At 36.4% G+C, this 15957-nt stretch overlaps 1 protein-coding gene across 1 annotated transcript in view; it reads right to left on the reverse strand.

Moving 5' to 3' along the window:
• Positions 1–379: 379 nt before the first annotated feature.
• LOC126236746 (nucleolar pre-ribosomal-associated protein 1) overlaps positions 380–15957 on the reverse strand; it is a 171466-nt gene continuing 155888 nt past the window's right edge. Inside the window, exon 20 of the mRNA XM_049946281.1 lies at positions 380–2333. Coding sequence (XP_049802238.1) covers positions 2112–2333 — 222 coding nt within the window. The 3' untranslated portion in view covers positions 380–2111. The remainder of the gene's footprint in view (positions 2334–15957) is intronic.

Raw genomic sequence — 15957 nt, forward strand, 5'->3', positions numbered from 1 at the left:
TTACATTTTACAAGCAAAACATTTTGTGCTCTCCCCGTTTCCTGGCCCATTCAGCCCTCGCTTCCATGTTTCCCTTCAAATTCAAATGTTATAAGTATTAAGATTTGAGCTTATTACCTTTGGTAGCTCTGAACATCTGCAATTGAAATCAAAATTCTCTTCAGACCATGTGGATAGAAACACGATGGACTTTGTCACTGATGCACTCTTGCTTATGCTCGAATCCAAGTATTTTAACAAATATTAATTTTTGCTAAAGGAATACAAAGCATTTCTTCTTTGACCGACCTTGTTTACTCTCTCTCAATGCACAATCACTTCTTCCAGTTCAGTACTGTACAATACAGGAAACATAACATTCTGACATGAAACAGATGACTTTGATATTTCAATTGATTTCTTTTATTTTGCACAATGTCAAGCTATATTGTTATTACATGTGCTTTTACTCAGTTGTGCACCATGCTGCTCCAATACGGGGTGCCGAAACAGGGAAGATACAAATTACATACAGGCATTGCAACTCATAGTCATGGTACAATCACTGTCAAACCCTGTAGACGTGCAGTGTCCAACTGTCCATGTGTCACATGCAAAACAGATACTGTAAACCTCCACCAGCATTTTATTTTCAACTCTAAACTATTGTATGGTTTCACTACTGCTACTATCATTTGTCGACTATGAAGATGTACAGTTACATACCTCTCTGCCAGAGGGATATGTAGCACCAAAGTTATTACAAACAAAGAAATATTCATGGAATGAAGATGACAATATGTACACACCCTAAGGAAGAGCATGTTGGAATAAACGACTTTCATACTTTATAATCTAAAGCTTTGTTTTCCTGGTTATGTGATTGGCTGTGTCAGTTCTAAAGTACACTTCACAAATCACATGTTACTGTTGACCACTTGTGATCATTATAATTCTACAGTTCGATATATTAAAATTTTAAACAATTTACCTAAGCTTGTTTTGTACTTTCAAACCTTAAAACAAACCTAGAACCTTAAAACATCTCATTTTGAAAAAAAATCTATATATTCTGGGTGGTATAACAAAATACTACTACCAAATAAAAAAAAAACTATGGTGAAATGGCATTAAGTACACATAAAGATATATACCAAATGGAACAATAGGCAAGGTTAATCTTTAGTCAAAGGAAGAAGCAAACATTTTACAAAGTACTCAGTATGTGAGTTCAGTGTTCACATAGCTCTGCTTTCTTTGTTATAATGAAATGTAGCCTAGTGAAGTCATTATAATGATGATGTTTCTTGTTTACAGGGGTCTCCATGATTGAAGAGGGGAACAATTATTCATTAAATGTAATGCTGTGGGTAGTCTATTGACACTGCTTGTATTCAGGATGATTACCACACAAGCACATACATTCTGAAAGCGCATGATCAAATATTTCTCTCTATGTATGTATGACTTCTTTTTGTCTGGTTGTATTTGGTTATAACTGGTTTTCATACTTATTTGAAGCAGCACATATTTGTGCCAATAGCTATTTTGCTTAGATTCGTGGAATATTTACATCTGGATACTCAACAAATAATGTCACATGATTAAATAACTGTTTCATATACTTGTTTATGAATATAATACAATATTTTACAAGCTTTGTTCCATATTTACATTATCATTCATGTGGTTGACAGCTTTTTCTTCTTCTTAACAAATATGGTGGTATCACCGAGGGATATACAACACTATTAAACCACAAAAAATCATTTTCAACTGTGTTATATATTGATGGTAGGCAATGAAAACTCGTAACTCCATTTGTCTGTGAAAATCTCTTAATTTCGATAACCAGTATTTCCATTATCAATGAGAGCTTTGAAAGTACACCGATTTCTATAATCTGTCAATAGCTACAGTTCTAAAATATAGTTACACAAGTAGCCACTTTATCTGTATCACTATATTTTATTTTTTAAGAAACTGTTTTTCCTTCTCCTGTAAAATTTTAAGAAAATGGAGTTATGGGGTTTTCATTGTCTATGATTGATATGAAAGAGAAAAAAAAGCTATAGTTGTAGTTACGTGAACCATTAAAATAGTGGGATACTAGTCTAAGATATGTAATTTAGTTATTTATCACAGCACCATGTGAGAATTATGTTTTTAAGCAACAGTTTTGTCCTTTCTTCTTCATGTTGTATATCTTTGATGTCTTCTTGAATATAAAATTTCCCATCATACTTCAACAGCATTTTGCAGTCATCCACATTGTTGAGGATTTCTTCTGCTTTATTCAGCAAGGTATTAAGGTGCTTTCTGTCCAGGAGATTCACCTTGATGGACATCAGTACCTTCAAACAAGAAAATACATATATATGTTAGATTTCAATTACATGTACTAAAGAGTTATGAAGAATGTACGTCAACTTGGAACAGGTTTAATTGCAAACAAAACATACCAAACTCAATAACAGAATTTAAATGAATTAATGAGTCTCTCCACACTAACATTTAGATCTTCAAATAAAGTTTACAATATTTTTAGTACATACGCAACAAAAAAATGGGAAAAAAAAAGAGAAGGAGCAAGCAGAAATTTGTTGACCAAATGTGTCAACCTAGATCATATTCTATTGAAAACCACGGTAATGCCACTTGGAGGCTGTAAAGCACAAATTGGCAAAGATCATCATCACAGACCCTTAGTAAGAAAATTCCTTGCACATAAAACAACCCATGCAAATGGAGAAAGATGTGTACATCTGTGCAGACAGCATAATGTAGCACTAAAATCTACATTATTCAAAAAATCCTAGAAAACAAATCACATGGGTATCACCAAATCCAATATGTGGAGAGAAACAACTTGATCATGTTGCTATAAGTGGACAATCTGCAATGGAAGTACTCAATGTAAAAGTAGCTAAGAATGTTGGTTTGGGTTCAGATCACTATCTATTGTTAGATTCAATAAAGCAAAAGCACAACACGAACCCAAAATACTTCATACACACAAGTTGCCTAGACAAAATTATTTCAAAATGCTTTTGGTTAAAACAACACGTAAATGTTTACTACAAGAAGAAATTATTGACATTATTATTCAGACTGCAGCAGAAACTATTCCTCCTTAAAAAAATGAAATTATGGAATGACAATAAGGATGAGTTAATTATAAGGAGATGATGAGCTTGGAATATCTGGAACACAAATAAAAATGATAACAGTGAAAATTTTATATAAGCCAGGACACTTACTTCAAAAGGTCTCAAAAAGATCAGATTACAACATTCAAAAATCTACTAAAGTCAACTGGCTAATACAAAGTTTACAATTTATAGATCCAAAACCAAAGAAGAGTGCATATAATAGCACTGAGCACTGCAGAATACTTGAAAGAATAATGCAATTAAAGGCTATTCACAATCCCGACAGCTTGTCATATGGTGCAAAGACAACTGAAATATTAATTGGACACCACAATGGTAATAAAACTGTTACTTTTATTCCATAATAATGCAAGTACGTGGAGCAGCAGCCATTTGAAACAAAAGTAGTAAGTGGTACAAAGATACCCTGACTGGTAAGAAGTTGCCCCAACTGACTGTAGGTGAGTGGTTGACTTTTCCTTAGTTTTTGTTATTTTTAAGTTGTTTCATGATTTCTCTGATTTCCTCTATTGTTGGTGGCTTCAAGTCTGGTTGTATTTCGATCATGTTATCAAAATTAAATTCTTTTTTTGGTGGATCATAGTTATGTAGTTCTCTGAAGTGTAATCTTATGTCATCCATGTTGCACTTTTATATGGAACTGCGAATATTTATATGAAAATAAAAGTACAAATAAAACAATTGTCTGTGTAAGTCACTTTTTTTATTTCATACTACGATGTGTTTCAATAGTTTACACTCTCATCTTCAGATGGAACAATGATAATATGTTACATTTTTGCTAGTTGGATGCTGACAGTTGTTTGTTGTGGTTTCATTTTGCTACAGAAATGTATAACAGCCACTTATTAGCATAATATGATTATAAATTTTAAATGGTGATAGTGGGGATCATAGTTAACATATTCATTAACCACTCTGAGCAAAAATTATTCAATAGCAAGAGCCCATGTATACAAGACATTAACTTTTACAAAAGATATGCGGATGAAATATTACTAATAAGAGAGAGGGAAAACAAACAAGTGTTGAGGCCGTAATTCAAGGATTCAACAGCACACACAAGAACATTCAGTTCACGTGTGAATATGAAAATCGGAACTCAATAAGCTTGTAGGATCTCACCATCACAAGAAAAAACAGTGAACACATGCTTAGTATTTACAGAAAATCCACAACTACAAATGTAAATATCCATGCTTCTTCATGCCACCTGCACACACACACACACACACACACACACACACACACAAAAACAAACTAGCAACTTATTGACCCATGTTGCACAGAGCACACAAAATGCCATTAAGCAAAGAAATGCTCCAAAATGAAACTGAGGTGATAAGACGGATAGCAGCTGCAAATGGTTTTCAATCTACACTCATAGGAAGTTAAGAAAGAAATAGATGGAAACATAAATAAGAACAAAAGCAGACAGATAACAGGACAGTGTGTCTTACCTACTTTGGTACTGTTTCACAAAAAATTGCTAATGTATTGACATCATATAATGTAGAGTTGTTTTCTCAACCAACAATAAATCTGGTAATAGACTGCTATACAATTCAAAAATCAGTAAAGATAAATTCTCCAACTCCTGTGTATACAAGATAAAATGCATTCAATGCCTCGTACTATATGTAGGTCAGACTGGACAAAGCTTCTGAACTAGATTCAAAGTACACATTAATGCATTCAAATACAACACACCCAATAAATGTGCCATAGCTACACACATTCAGGACACAGGATTTTCCTTTGATAACATAAAGGACAATCTAGTAACACGTCAGAAAATAAACAGAGGCCACAAACTCAATCTTTATGAAGAACTAGAAATTTTCATTCACAGTAGAATGTGGCAAGTAAGGCTAGCAACCTGCTTCCCTGGTACTTTAAATATGATGCTGGCAACAACCAGAGCAAAATGTCTCGGACCTTTGGAGGTGACGGAGTCCCACCTCTAACTGACTAACCAGGGACTCCTAAGATACGACTTGGCAAACAAGTGGTAATGAGATGGGGAGCTATTAATATCAATGGGGGCTACTCTGGGAAGAAGGTAGAGCTGGCAGAGGCTGCAAGTAAGATGGGGCTGGACGTTTTAGCTGTTAGTGACATTCGGGTAAGGGGTGAGAAAGAAGAGGAAGTGGGAGAATACAAGGTCTACCTGTCAGGAGTCAAAGCAGGAATAGTACAATGGGGTGTAGGGCTTTACATCAGGAAAGAAATGGAACCCAGCGTAGTTGCAATAAGGTATGTAAACGAACGACTGATGTGGATAGATTTGACAGTGTCTAGCAAGAAAATTAGGATTGTGTCAGTATATTTGCATTGTGAAGGGACAGATCAACATAAGATGGATAGTTTTTATGAGGCACTCAGTGATGTAGTTGTTAGAGTAAAGGACAAGGACAGTGTTCTGCTCATGGGTGATTTTAACGCCAGGATTGGAAATCGAACAGAAGGGTATGAAAAGGTTATGGGTAAATTTGGAGAGGATATGGAGGCCAACAGGAACGGGAAACAACTCTTGGATTTCTGTGCCAGTATGGGCTTAGTAATCACAAACTCCTTTTTTAAACATAAGAACATTCACCGGTATACTTGGGAAGGCAGGGGAACCAGATCTGTCATTGACTATATAATAACTGATCAGGAATTCAGGAAGGCTGTGAGGGACACACGTGTATTCAAGGGATTCTTTGATGACACTGATCATTAGTTAATCTGCAGTGAAATTGGGATTGTGAGGCCGAACGTGCAGGAGGTCAGGTCCATATGTAGGAGGATAAGAGTGGAGAAACTTCAGGATAAGGAAATCAGGCACAAGTACATAACAGCGATATCAGAAAGGTACCAGTTAGTTGAATGTAGTCAATTACAGTCATTGGAAAAGGAATGGACAAGGTACAGGGACACAGTACTAGAAGTGGCTAAAGAATGTCTTGGAACAGTAGTGTGTAAAAGTAGGATGAAGCAAACAGCTTGGTGGAATGACACAGTCAAGGCAGCCTGTAAAAGGAAAAAGAAGGCGTATCAAAAATGGCTACATACCAGAACCCAGGTAGACAGAGAAAGTTATGTTGAAGAAAGAAACAAAGCCAAAAAGATAATTGCAGCATCCAAGAAGAAATCGTGGGAAGACTTTGGAAACAGGTTGGAGACTATGGGTCAAGCTGCTGGAAAACCATTCTGGAGTGTAATTAGCAATCTTCGAAAGGGAGGTAAGAAGGAAATGACAAGTATCTTGGACAGGTCAGGAAAACTGCTGGTGAATCCTGTGGATGCCTTGGGCAGATGGAGGGAATATTTTGAAGAGTTGCTCAATGTAGGTGAAAATGCGATCAGTAATGTTTCAGATTTCGAGGTAGAATGGGATAGGAATGAGGATGGAAATAGGATCACATTTGAGGAAGTGGAAAAAATGGTCAATAGATTGCAGTGCAATAAAGCAGCTGGGGTGGATGAAATTAAGTCAGAACTCATCAAATACAGTGGAATGTCAGGTCTTAAATGGCTACACAGGATAATTGAAATGGCCTGGGAGTCGGGACAGGTTCCATCAGACTGGACGAAAGCAATAATCACACCAATCTTTAAACATGGAAACAGAAAAGATTGTAACAACTACAGAGGTATCTCTTTAATCAGCGTTGTGGGTAAAATCTTCTCAGGTATTGTTGAAAGGAAAGTACGAGTATTAGTTGAGGACCAATTGGATGAAAATCAGTGTGGGTTTAGGCCTCTTAGAGGTTGTCAGGACCAGATCTTTAGCTTACGGCAAATAATGGAAAAGTGTTATGAGTGGAACAGGGAATCGTATCTATGCTTTATAGATCTAGAAAAGGCATATGACCGGGTTCCTACGAGGAAGTTATTGTCTGTTCTACAAGATTATGGAATAGGAGGCAAACTTTTGCAAGCAATTAAAGGTCTTTACATGGATAGTCAGGCAACAGTTAGAGTTGACGGTAAATTGAGTTCATGGTTCAGAGTAGTTTCAGGGGTAAGACAAGGCTGCAACCTGTCTCCACTGTTGTTCATATTATTTATGGATCATATGTTGAAAACAATAGACTGGCTGGGTGAGATTAAGATATGTGAACACAAAATAAGCAGTCTCGTATATGCGGATGACTTAGTTGTGATGGCAGATTCGATTGAAAGTTTGCAAAGTAATATTTCAGAGCCAGATCAGAAATGTAAGGACTATGGTATGAAGATTAGCATCTCCAAAACGAAAGTAATGTCAGTGGGAAAGAAATATAAACGGACTGAGTGCCAAATAGGAGGAACAAAGTTAGAACAGGTGGACGGTTTCAAGTACTTAGGATGCATATTCTCACAGGATGGCAACATAGTGAAAGAACTGGAAGCGAGGTGTAGCAAAGCTAATGCAGTGAGTGCTCAGCTACGATCTACTCTCTTCTGCAAGAAGGAAGTCAGTACCAAGACTAAGTTATCTGTGCACCGTTCAATCTTTCGACCAACTTTGTTGTATGGGAGCGAAAGCTGGGTGGATTCAGGTTACATTATCAACAAGGTTGAGGTTACGGATATGAAAATAGCTAGGATGATTGCAGGTACTAGTAGATGGGAACAATGGCAGGAGGGTGTCCACAATGAGGAAATCAAAGAAAAACTGGGAATTAACTCTATAGATGTAGCAGTCAGGGCGAACAGGCTTAGATGGTGGGGTCATGTTACGCGCATGGGAGAAGCAAGGTTACCCAAGAGACTCATGGATTCAGCAGTAGAGGGTAGGAGGAGTCGGGGCAGACCGAGGAGAAGGTACCTGGATTCAGTTAAGAATGATTTTGAAGTAATAGGTTTAACATTAGAAGAGGCACCAATGTTAGCACTGAATAGGGGATCATGGAGGAACTGTATAAGGGGGGCTATGCTCCAGACTGAACACTGAAAGGCATAATCAGTCTTAAATGATGATGATGATGATGATGAGTAGAATGTATCACTAACTCAAGGTATTTGCCCAGACAGGTTAAAATATGCCATTGTCAAGCCTCTCTACAAAAAAGGGGACACCACAGATGTCAATAATTACTGGCCAGAATCCTTGCTTACAGCATTTTCAAAAATCATCAAGAAAGTAATGTACTCAAGAGCTATCTTCAACAGTAATGATTTACTTAGTAAATCACAGATCGGATTTCAAAAATCCTGTTCCACTGAGATATACAATTTCACTGCCCACATAACAGAGTCTTTAAATAGTAAAATGTCACCAATAGGAATTTTCTGTGACTTATGCAAAGCATTTAACTGTGTGAGCCATGACATTATGTTACAGAAAATTACAATTCTATGGTTTAAATGGAACAGCAGATGAGTGGTTTACATCATATCCACAGAACAGGAAGCAAGATGTTTCTTTACATGGTTTAAGTGATTTAAGGAAGTTTGCCACTTCATCTAACTGGAGTGAAGTTACATTAGGTGTTCCACAGGGTTCGATCACGGGTTTCCTTCTGTTCTTGTTATATATGAATGACCTCCCTTCTCATATGAAACAAGAAGCTAAACTGATGCTGTTTGTTGATGATACTAGCATCATTATTAATCCAGTGAAAGAAACTCCAATAGATATGATACAAATAATGTCTTTGGAAAAATTATTAATCGATTTTCTGTGAATAGCCTACCTCTGAACTTTGAAAAACACAGTACAGCCAATTTTCTGCTGCAAGGAACACATTTCCTTCAATGATTATAACACATCAACAGAGGTTAGTAACCAGGGTAGAGCACACTAAGTTTTTGGGTGTTCATATAGATGAGAATCTTGATCAGAAAATTTATATTTTGGTTCCCCTAAAGTGATTGGGTTCAGCAATTTTTGCAATTAGAATAACTGCCAATTTTGAGGATATAGAAATAGCTAACAAACTTTGCGTACCTTCATTCTCTGATGTCATACAGAATAATATTTTGGGGTAACTCAATACTTACGCAAAAAGTATTCATTGCTCAAAAGAAAGTGGTTAGAATAATGTGTGGAGCTCATAGTCGCACATTTTGTAAGCATCTGTTTAAAAGGTTAGGAATTCTTACAACAGCCCCACAGCACATTTACTCTGTAATGAAATTTGTTCTCAACAACATAGACCAGTTTAAAAAAAAGTGACATTTATGATTGTAATACCAGAAGAAAGAAAGACTTACGCTATCCTCTACTTAACCTATCTTTAGCACAGAAAGGAGTAAAATATGCTACTGTAAAACTTTTCGATAAATTACAAGACTAAATAAAATGTCTGATAGACGGCAGTAATAGTTTCAAAAATAAACTGAAATCATATCTCCTTGACAAGTCCTTCTATACCATACATGAATTCTTGAACAGGAATAAATAAATCTACAGGTATAAGATATTCATTTTGTGCCATTTAAGGGAATGTGGTAGGCAATAAAAATTTTAAGTTCAAAAAACCTTTATTCATATGTGATTTTTTTTCACTTGAAACGTTCCACATCATAACAGTTAGTGTGAAATTGATCAATGGAACATATCACTAACTAACTAACACACTATCACTCAGAATTATGGAGATCATCAGAAGATTCAGCCATGAAAAACTATTCCACGTCAATAAAATTTTCTCGATTTTCAAGCCGCACCATTTCAAATAAAACACTTGAACTTTTGAGATCTATCTTCACCAACGACATAATGAGTTGAAATCAATGAGGGCTGGCGCTGGCATGGTGTTCTGCTTATGTAGATATAACGGCGATGTCTGAAACCTTCCAGAGAGGGCTGGAGTGGCATATGCACAGAAGGCAATGTGGGCAGCTCCATGTGGCTCTGTCCACCATGGGACCAAGTGATGTCACACGGTGTGAACGGCCAGCGACATGTTTGAAGCTACTGCTAACCATGTCCCTACATGCGTCAAGCCTATATCTTTGCTTTTGCTCAATGGCTGAAGCCCCTCTCCATGCCCTACTAAGTGGGTACCCTGGCCTACGTTAAAATTGTTGCTGTTTATCCTAATTTTGATAACTTCCTTGATAACAGAATCCCAATATGATGGTGTTTGAACCAATACTCTCATTTTTCCAAAAATATTTTATGCCCCTTTTCTACACAATATCTAGCCACAGCCAACTTCTCAAGTTCCCTTTCTCTGATATGTCATGAATGCTCTGCACAAAGCTCAGTGACAGTGTGAATGGTTTGACCTATGTAAATGCTACCACATTTACAGAGGAAACCAACCACACCGGGAACTCTAAGAATATTATCTTTAACGGAGCAAGAGTTTTGTAAAGGGAGACAAAATATTAATACAGTAAGCAGGTTCAAGTGCACAAACACTGCAGTAATTATTCAGAGGTGAAGAGGCGTGCACAGGATAGACGAGCATGGAAAACTGCATCAAACTAGTCCTCAAACGTTTCAAAAACAAAACAGTCACTGTGTCATATCTGGAACATACTATGTGAAGCTAACAAACAGGTGGACTGCAACTATTATGCATAGTCTCTTGAAACAGTAATATTAGATAGATATGAATATTAATTTAATTTTTCTGAAATGAAACTGTGCAATTCCTGCTGTTAGCACCTTAGATTTGGAAGGGATGGATTCAACTGTGTTTCATTCACTCACTGAAATCCAGTAAGCAGTTCAACGAAATTCTAATTTTCACAAAAGGAAGCATCTTAAAAAAGGAAAATATCTTCAAACACAACTATGAAATACACACATATGAAACTAGGCAGAAGATGAACCTACACATGAACACAGTAAATACGAACTTATGTACAAGATGAGTGTATCATACTGGAGCTATGTTATATAACCATTTGCCTTCTTAACTAAAATGCATATCAACATTAAATGCATTTAAAATAAAGTTAGAACAGTTCTTGCTTGATAACTGCTACTTTTCATTGTCTGAATTTATGGAACATCGTAATAAGTAAACCTCATTCACCAAATTTTACTAATTGTCAATTCATAATATAGTTTACATTGTGCTTATCATGTCATCTCTCTTAATAACCGCTGTTATCACATGTAGAAGCAATGTAGTACACCAACCTACATTATTATGCATTTTGATTATGTCAACAATGTAATCAAAATGACTACTGCATTGTAAATTAACAAGGTTTACCACTGTCCTATATCGCATGTACAAATAATGTACTAAAATGATTCTTGGACAAATAAATAAATAGATTACACCAGTTATAACATTAACAACTAACTGACGGCTGTTGTATGCAGGAGTTTGTGGTTTCGTATCCAAATAAGGGAATACAATGCATCAAAAGAGGAGGAAAAAGGACGTTTAACTGCAGGGACACTGATATAAAAGGTGAAGAGAGCCTTGTATTTCAGGAAAAATGAGATTTAACTGCAGGGACAGTGGTATACAAGGCAAAGAGAGTTTTGTGTTTTATCTGTTGCGAGGTTGTTAGGGGTGGGAAATGTCTTTTACAACCACGATAAGAGAGATACGGTATTTCTTGATGGAGAGTCTGCCCACGGTAGCTGAGTGGTCAGCACGACAGACTGTCAATCCTAAGGGTCCGGGTTCGATTCCCGGCTGGGTCGGAGATTTTCTCCGCTCAGGGACTGGGTGTTGTGTTGTCCTAATCATCATCATTTCATCCCCATTGATGCGCAAGTCACCAAAGTGGTGTCAAATCGAAAGACTTGCACCACGCGAGCGGTCTACCCAACAGGAGACCCTCGTCACATGACATCATCTTGATGGACAATGCAGACAGAGCACAATGAAAGCAGGTGACTGTATGCACAAAGATGTACTGACAAACTGTGTCCAACAATCACGACAGTTTTGCAAATGTGTGAAAAACTGTTGTTGAAAGGGCACAGCAATGTCACATAGAGAGTAAGGGACCAAGCCTGCAATGCGAGGAGCCTACAGTGAAAGGACCTTTTGTTTAAAATCCACATAGTAGCTCCGTACAAGCTGTAAGTGCCTGTGGAATAAGTTAGTTTAGTGTTATTCACATTTTTCAATCAATCAAATTCCATCCATATTCTGAGTCATTTATACACCACACTAAGCAGTGGGATCACAGAAGATGTCACATGGTTCTACTGCAGCATGCCTTTCTTTAAGGAACTTCCTTATGAATGAAACAACAATTAAAATCTAAATATGTTAACAGAGGAAATATGCAATAATGGGCAGCTGACAATACACATTGAAAGAGCCAGGTTGACCACAAGAGACAGCAGAGTGGGATTGTTGAAGATATGTAATTGGTCCTATACCCTTGCCACTGAAACATATCACTGCGAGGTCACTTCACAAGCAACCTTAAAGTTGGTAGTACAACTGACAAAGAAATGAGGAATAATAGGTGCTTCACTTTCTGAACCAACTACAGCAACAAAAGCCAATTCTGACATCGACACTACTATGTCGCCAGCTGCTGTGTAAGCATTGTGTGTTAGTGTGCGACCAACTGCTTCTATATAGTTCTGTTGTGTTACTGCTTCAACTAGTTTCCATTTATTGAAGAATGTCACCAATATGACGTCATTCACCAAGCGATAATCCGTTGTGTTGTGGAGTGTCATTAAATATTCAGACATTTGAATTACTACAAACAATGTGAGAGTTTTACAAGCAAGAAAAAGAATTTATTTCTGTTTGTGGGCATGCGTTGATTCCTGCTGATACAGTTCGAAAATACTATGACTAAACCAAAGAACTGTTATAAGGAAAAGGGTGCTACTTCAAACCTTGTAAGATATTGTAGTAAACCATGTGGAACACATCTCCATGGGGGAAAAAAAAACAGTGTATTTTTAAGTACTACTGGGAAAAAAAGGAAAGCAGCCTTGTCCAGTTACAGATCTTCATTTGTTTCAAACTGATGCAGTTCGATGGCACAATTATGGATACCACTCAATAATGAATTTGCTAATTTCTTTAACAAATGTTAACTTTTCTCAGAGGGGAAAATGTCACTTAAAATGTTGTTAATAAGTAAGGGCTTTCACTTTAAAAAGTTATATGGATGAAACCTGTTGTTCAAAAAAGCTTATAGTTGTGGCTCACAGTATTTTCTGACACAAAATTGCAGGAAAGGGTACACATTCAGTTATATGGTTAGGTAAAGTCAATGCTGGAGAAGCAGTTGATAAATGCTGGACAGAAGACACTCCAAATACCAGCAGTCATCAACCAATGGAAAAAGGATCCCAATTGATTGTGGCCTAGCAGGTTCTTCAAATGGATCTGTATGTGAAGAACTTTTAGGTTTTTGATTGGGAAAAACCTGTGATTACCATAAGGATATAGACTACCCGCAGTCTATGGAGTGGTTTAAAAACTTGTTACTCCAATTTAGTCATTCGACAGTATTTGTAATGGATAATGCACCCTACAATTCTATGATATCAGGCAAAACTCCAACAACTAGTGACCACAAAGAAACTATGGTGCAATGGTGCAGTGGTTGCAGGCAAGAGCAATTGCTGCAAACATGAGAATGACAAAACTGCTGTTACATTTACCTGAAAAACAAAATAACTCTGTGATACCTACATATGTTGTAGATGAAATTACAAGGAAACAGGGTCATATGATAATTAAGCTACTGCCTTACTAGTGCCATTTTAATATAAATGAATTGGTTGATGACACCAACAGTTTTGGCACCAAGTCCAGTGATGGTGGAGAAGAATTGGATGGAATTGTGCCACTGATATCGTATACTGAGGAGAGTAAATGTATACTAATTAATTCTCTGTGCAACTGAGTAGGCCATGCATCTTTTTCTTTATTTCATTCTACGGTTGGAGGATAGTATGTTCTTTGGTATGCTACAGTTTACATTATTATATCACATTTTATATGAAGCTATTGCAGTAACAATTCGTAACAACTGCTCATAAACATTATCGATAACTTTGGGTGTAGTGTATTTCCTGGTTTCATATAATATGAAATGCTTTTTCTCCTTAGTTGCTCTCTCCATTGTCAGAAAAATGTTCTTTGTTGCACTTATGTATACTTCATTATGTGATGGCTTATATATATACTAATTGCAGCCTCCATTTATAAAACAAACACCAAGCCCTTTCCTGGTCACTAGATCAGGAGGTCTACATATTCGCCTGATTCAATGCCAGTGACCTTTTCTTCTTCGTCATATGCTCAAAAATGAATTTAATGCATAAGTTAAAATGACTCGAGACATTTTAAAATAATACACTTTTGCAGTGTATCCAGTGACAATGAATGATCTCTTCAGCATGTCCAGATCTCTTTGGTTGCAAATGAATATCGCAGTAGTTAGTGGGCACATTGAACAATTGATTATGTAAGCAGTTCTGATCACTAATTTTCATGATTTCCTTCTTGTTGTTGTCACTGATACAATTTTGCACTGAAGGTACATATCTCGATGTTAAATTACTGATAATTTGTTTGTTTGTGTGAAATTATTATTTAAGAATCTTTATTAAATACAGCGTATAAGATCTATGCTAGAATAATAACTGAAAGACTAAAACTCATAATGGAGTGCCTGCTGTCAGAAAAATAAAATGGATTCAGAAAGGGGAGAAGCTGTACAGACAACATATTTATGCTACAACAAATTACAGAAGAACATAAGGAATTCAATAAAGAAACACACATCCTTTTGCCTATTATGTAAAGGCTTTTGATAAAGTAAATAGACAGCTACTGTGGGAAGTTTTAATGAGAAGAGGTATACCAATACGCACTGTACAGGTAATTCAAAAGATCTATGGTAATACAAGAATCCAAATAATTTAGGATAATGAAGAAACAACAAAGGTTATTAATTTAGGCGTTCAACAAGGTTGCAGCCTCTCTCCATTGATTTTTAATATATACGTTGATGACATTATACGGCAAAGGAGAATGAAACTGAAGAACTATACATAAAACTTCAACCAAAAAGGTTACATTATGAATTTATTATTCACGGATGACATAGTGTTATTGTGAATAATGAAGGTGGACTACAGAGAGCTGCCTACGAACTATACCAAACATGCCAGATATATAATATGTCAGTATCAACACAAAAAACAAAAGCCATGGCTTTCTGTGGAAAAAATCCAGTAAGAACAAAAACAATTATAGACAACAAGATCATAGAGCAAGTAGATAGATTCAAATTGCTAGGAACCACGCTGTCATACAGGGGAGACCTAGATCAAAGAGACAAAATTGAGAAATTTAACTACTTAAATGGCACTATTAGAAGAGCCCTCCAACGTAAAGTAAGAACAGAAATGTATCTAAAATTTTATAAAGATATGACAGTGCCAACATTACTATATGGAAGTTAATCTTGGGTAATGAAAAAGAAAGATAAAATAAGATTATAAGCCAATGAAATGAAATTCCTCAGGTACATAGCAGGATATACCAAGCTAGACTACAAAAGAAATACAGATATCAGGTAAGCATTAAATATTTTCTATATAAACAATAAGGTTGACGAATACCGACAAAAATGGATATCCAGTCTGCCATGAATGGACAAACCAAGATTACCACTACATTTTTGGCGATATACTCCACAAGGTAAAAGTTGCACTGGAAGACCTGCAAAACGATGAAAGGACCAGGTGTAGCTGCAACAGGCTGAGGGAAAGCCTAACGCATGACGGAAGAAGAAGAAGAAGAAGAAGAAGAAGAAGAAGAATCTTTATATCTCAATTTTCTGTTTTATGTATCCATTCACTTTGTAAGATTCATCCTTATTTTTTGAAAGAAGAAGAAGAAGAAAGAGGAGGAGGAGGAGCAGG

The sequence above is a fragment of the Schistocerca nitens genome, chromosome 2 (assembly GCF_023898315.1).
Source record: "Schistocerca nitens isolate TAMUIC-IGC-003100 chromosome 2, iqSchNite1.1, whole genome shotgun sequence".
NCBI classification, from domain to species: Eukaryota; Metazoa; Arthropoda; class Insecta; order Orthoptera; family Acrididae; genus Schistocerca; species Schistocerca nitens.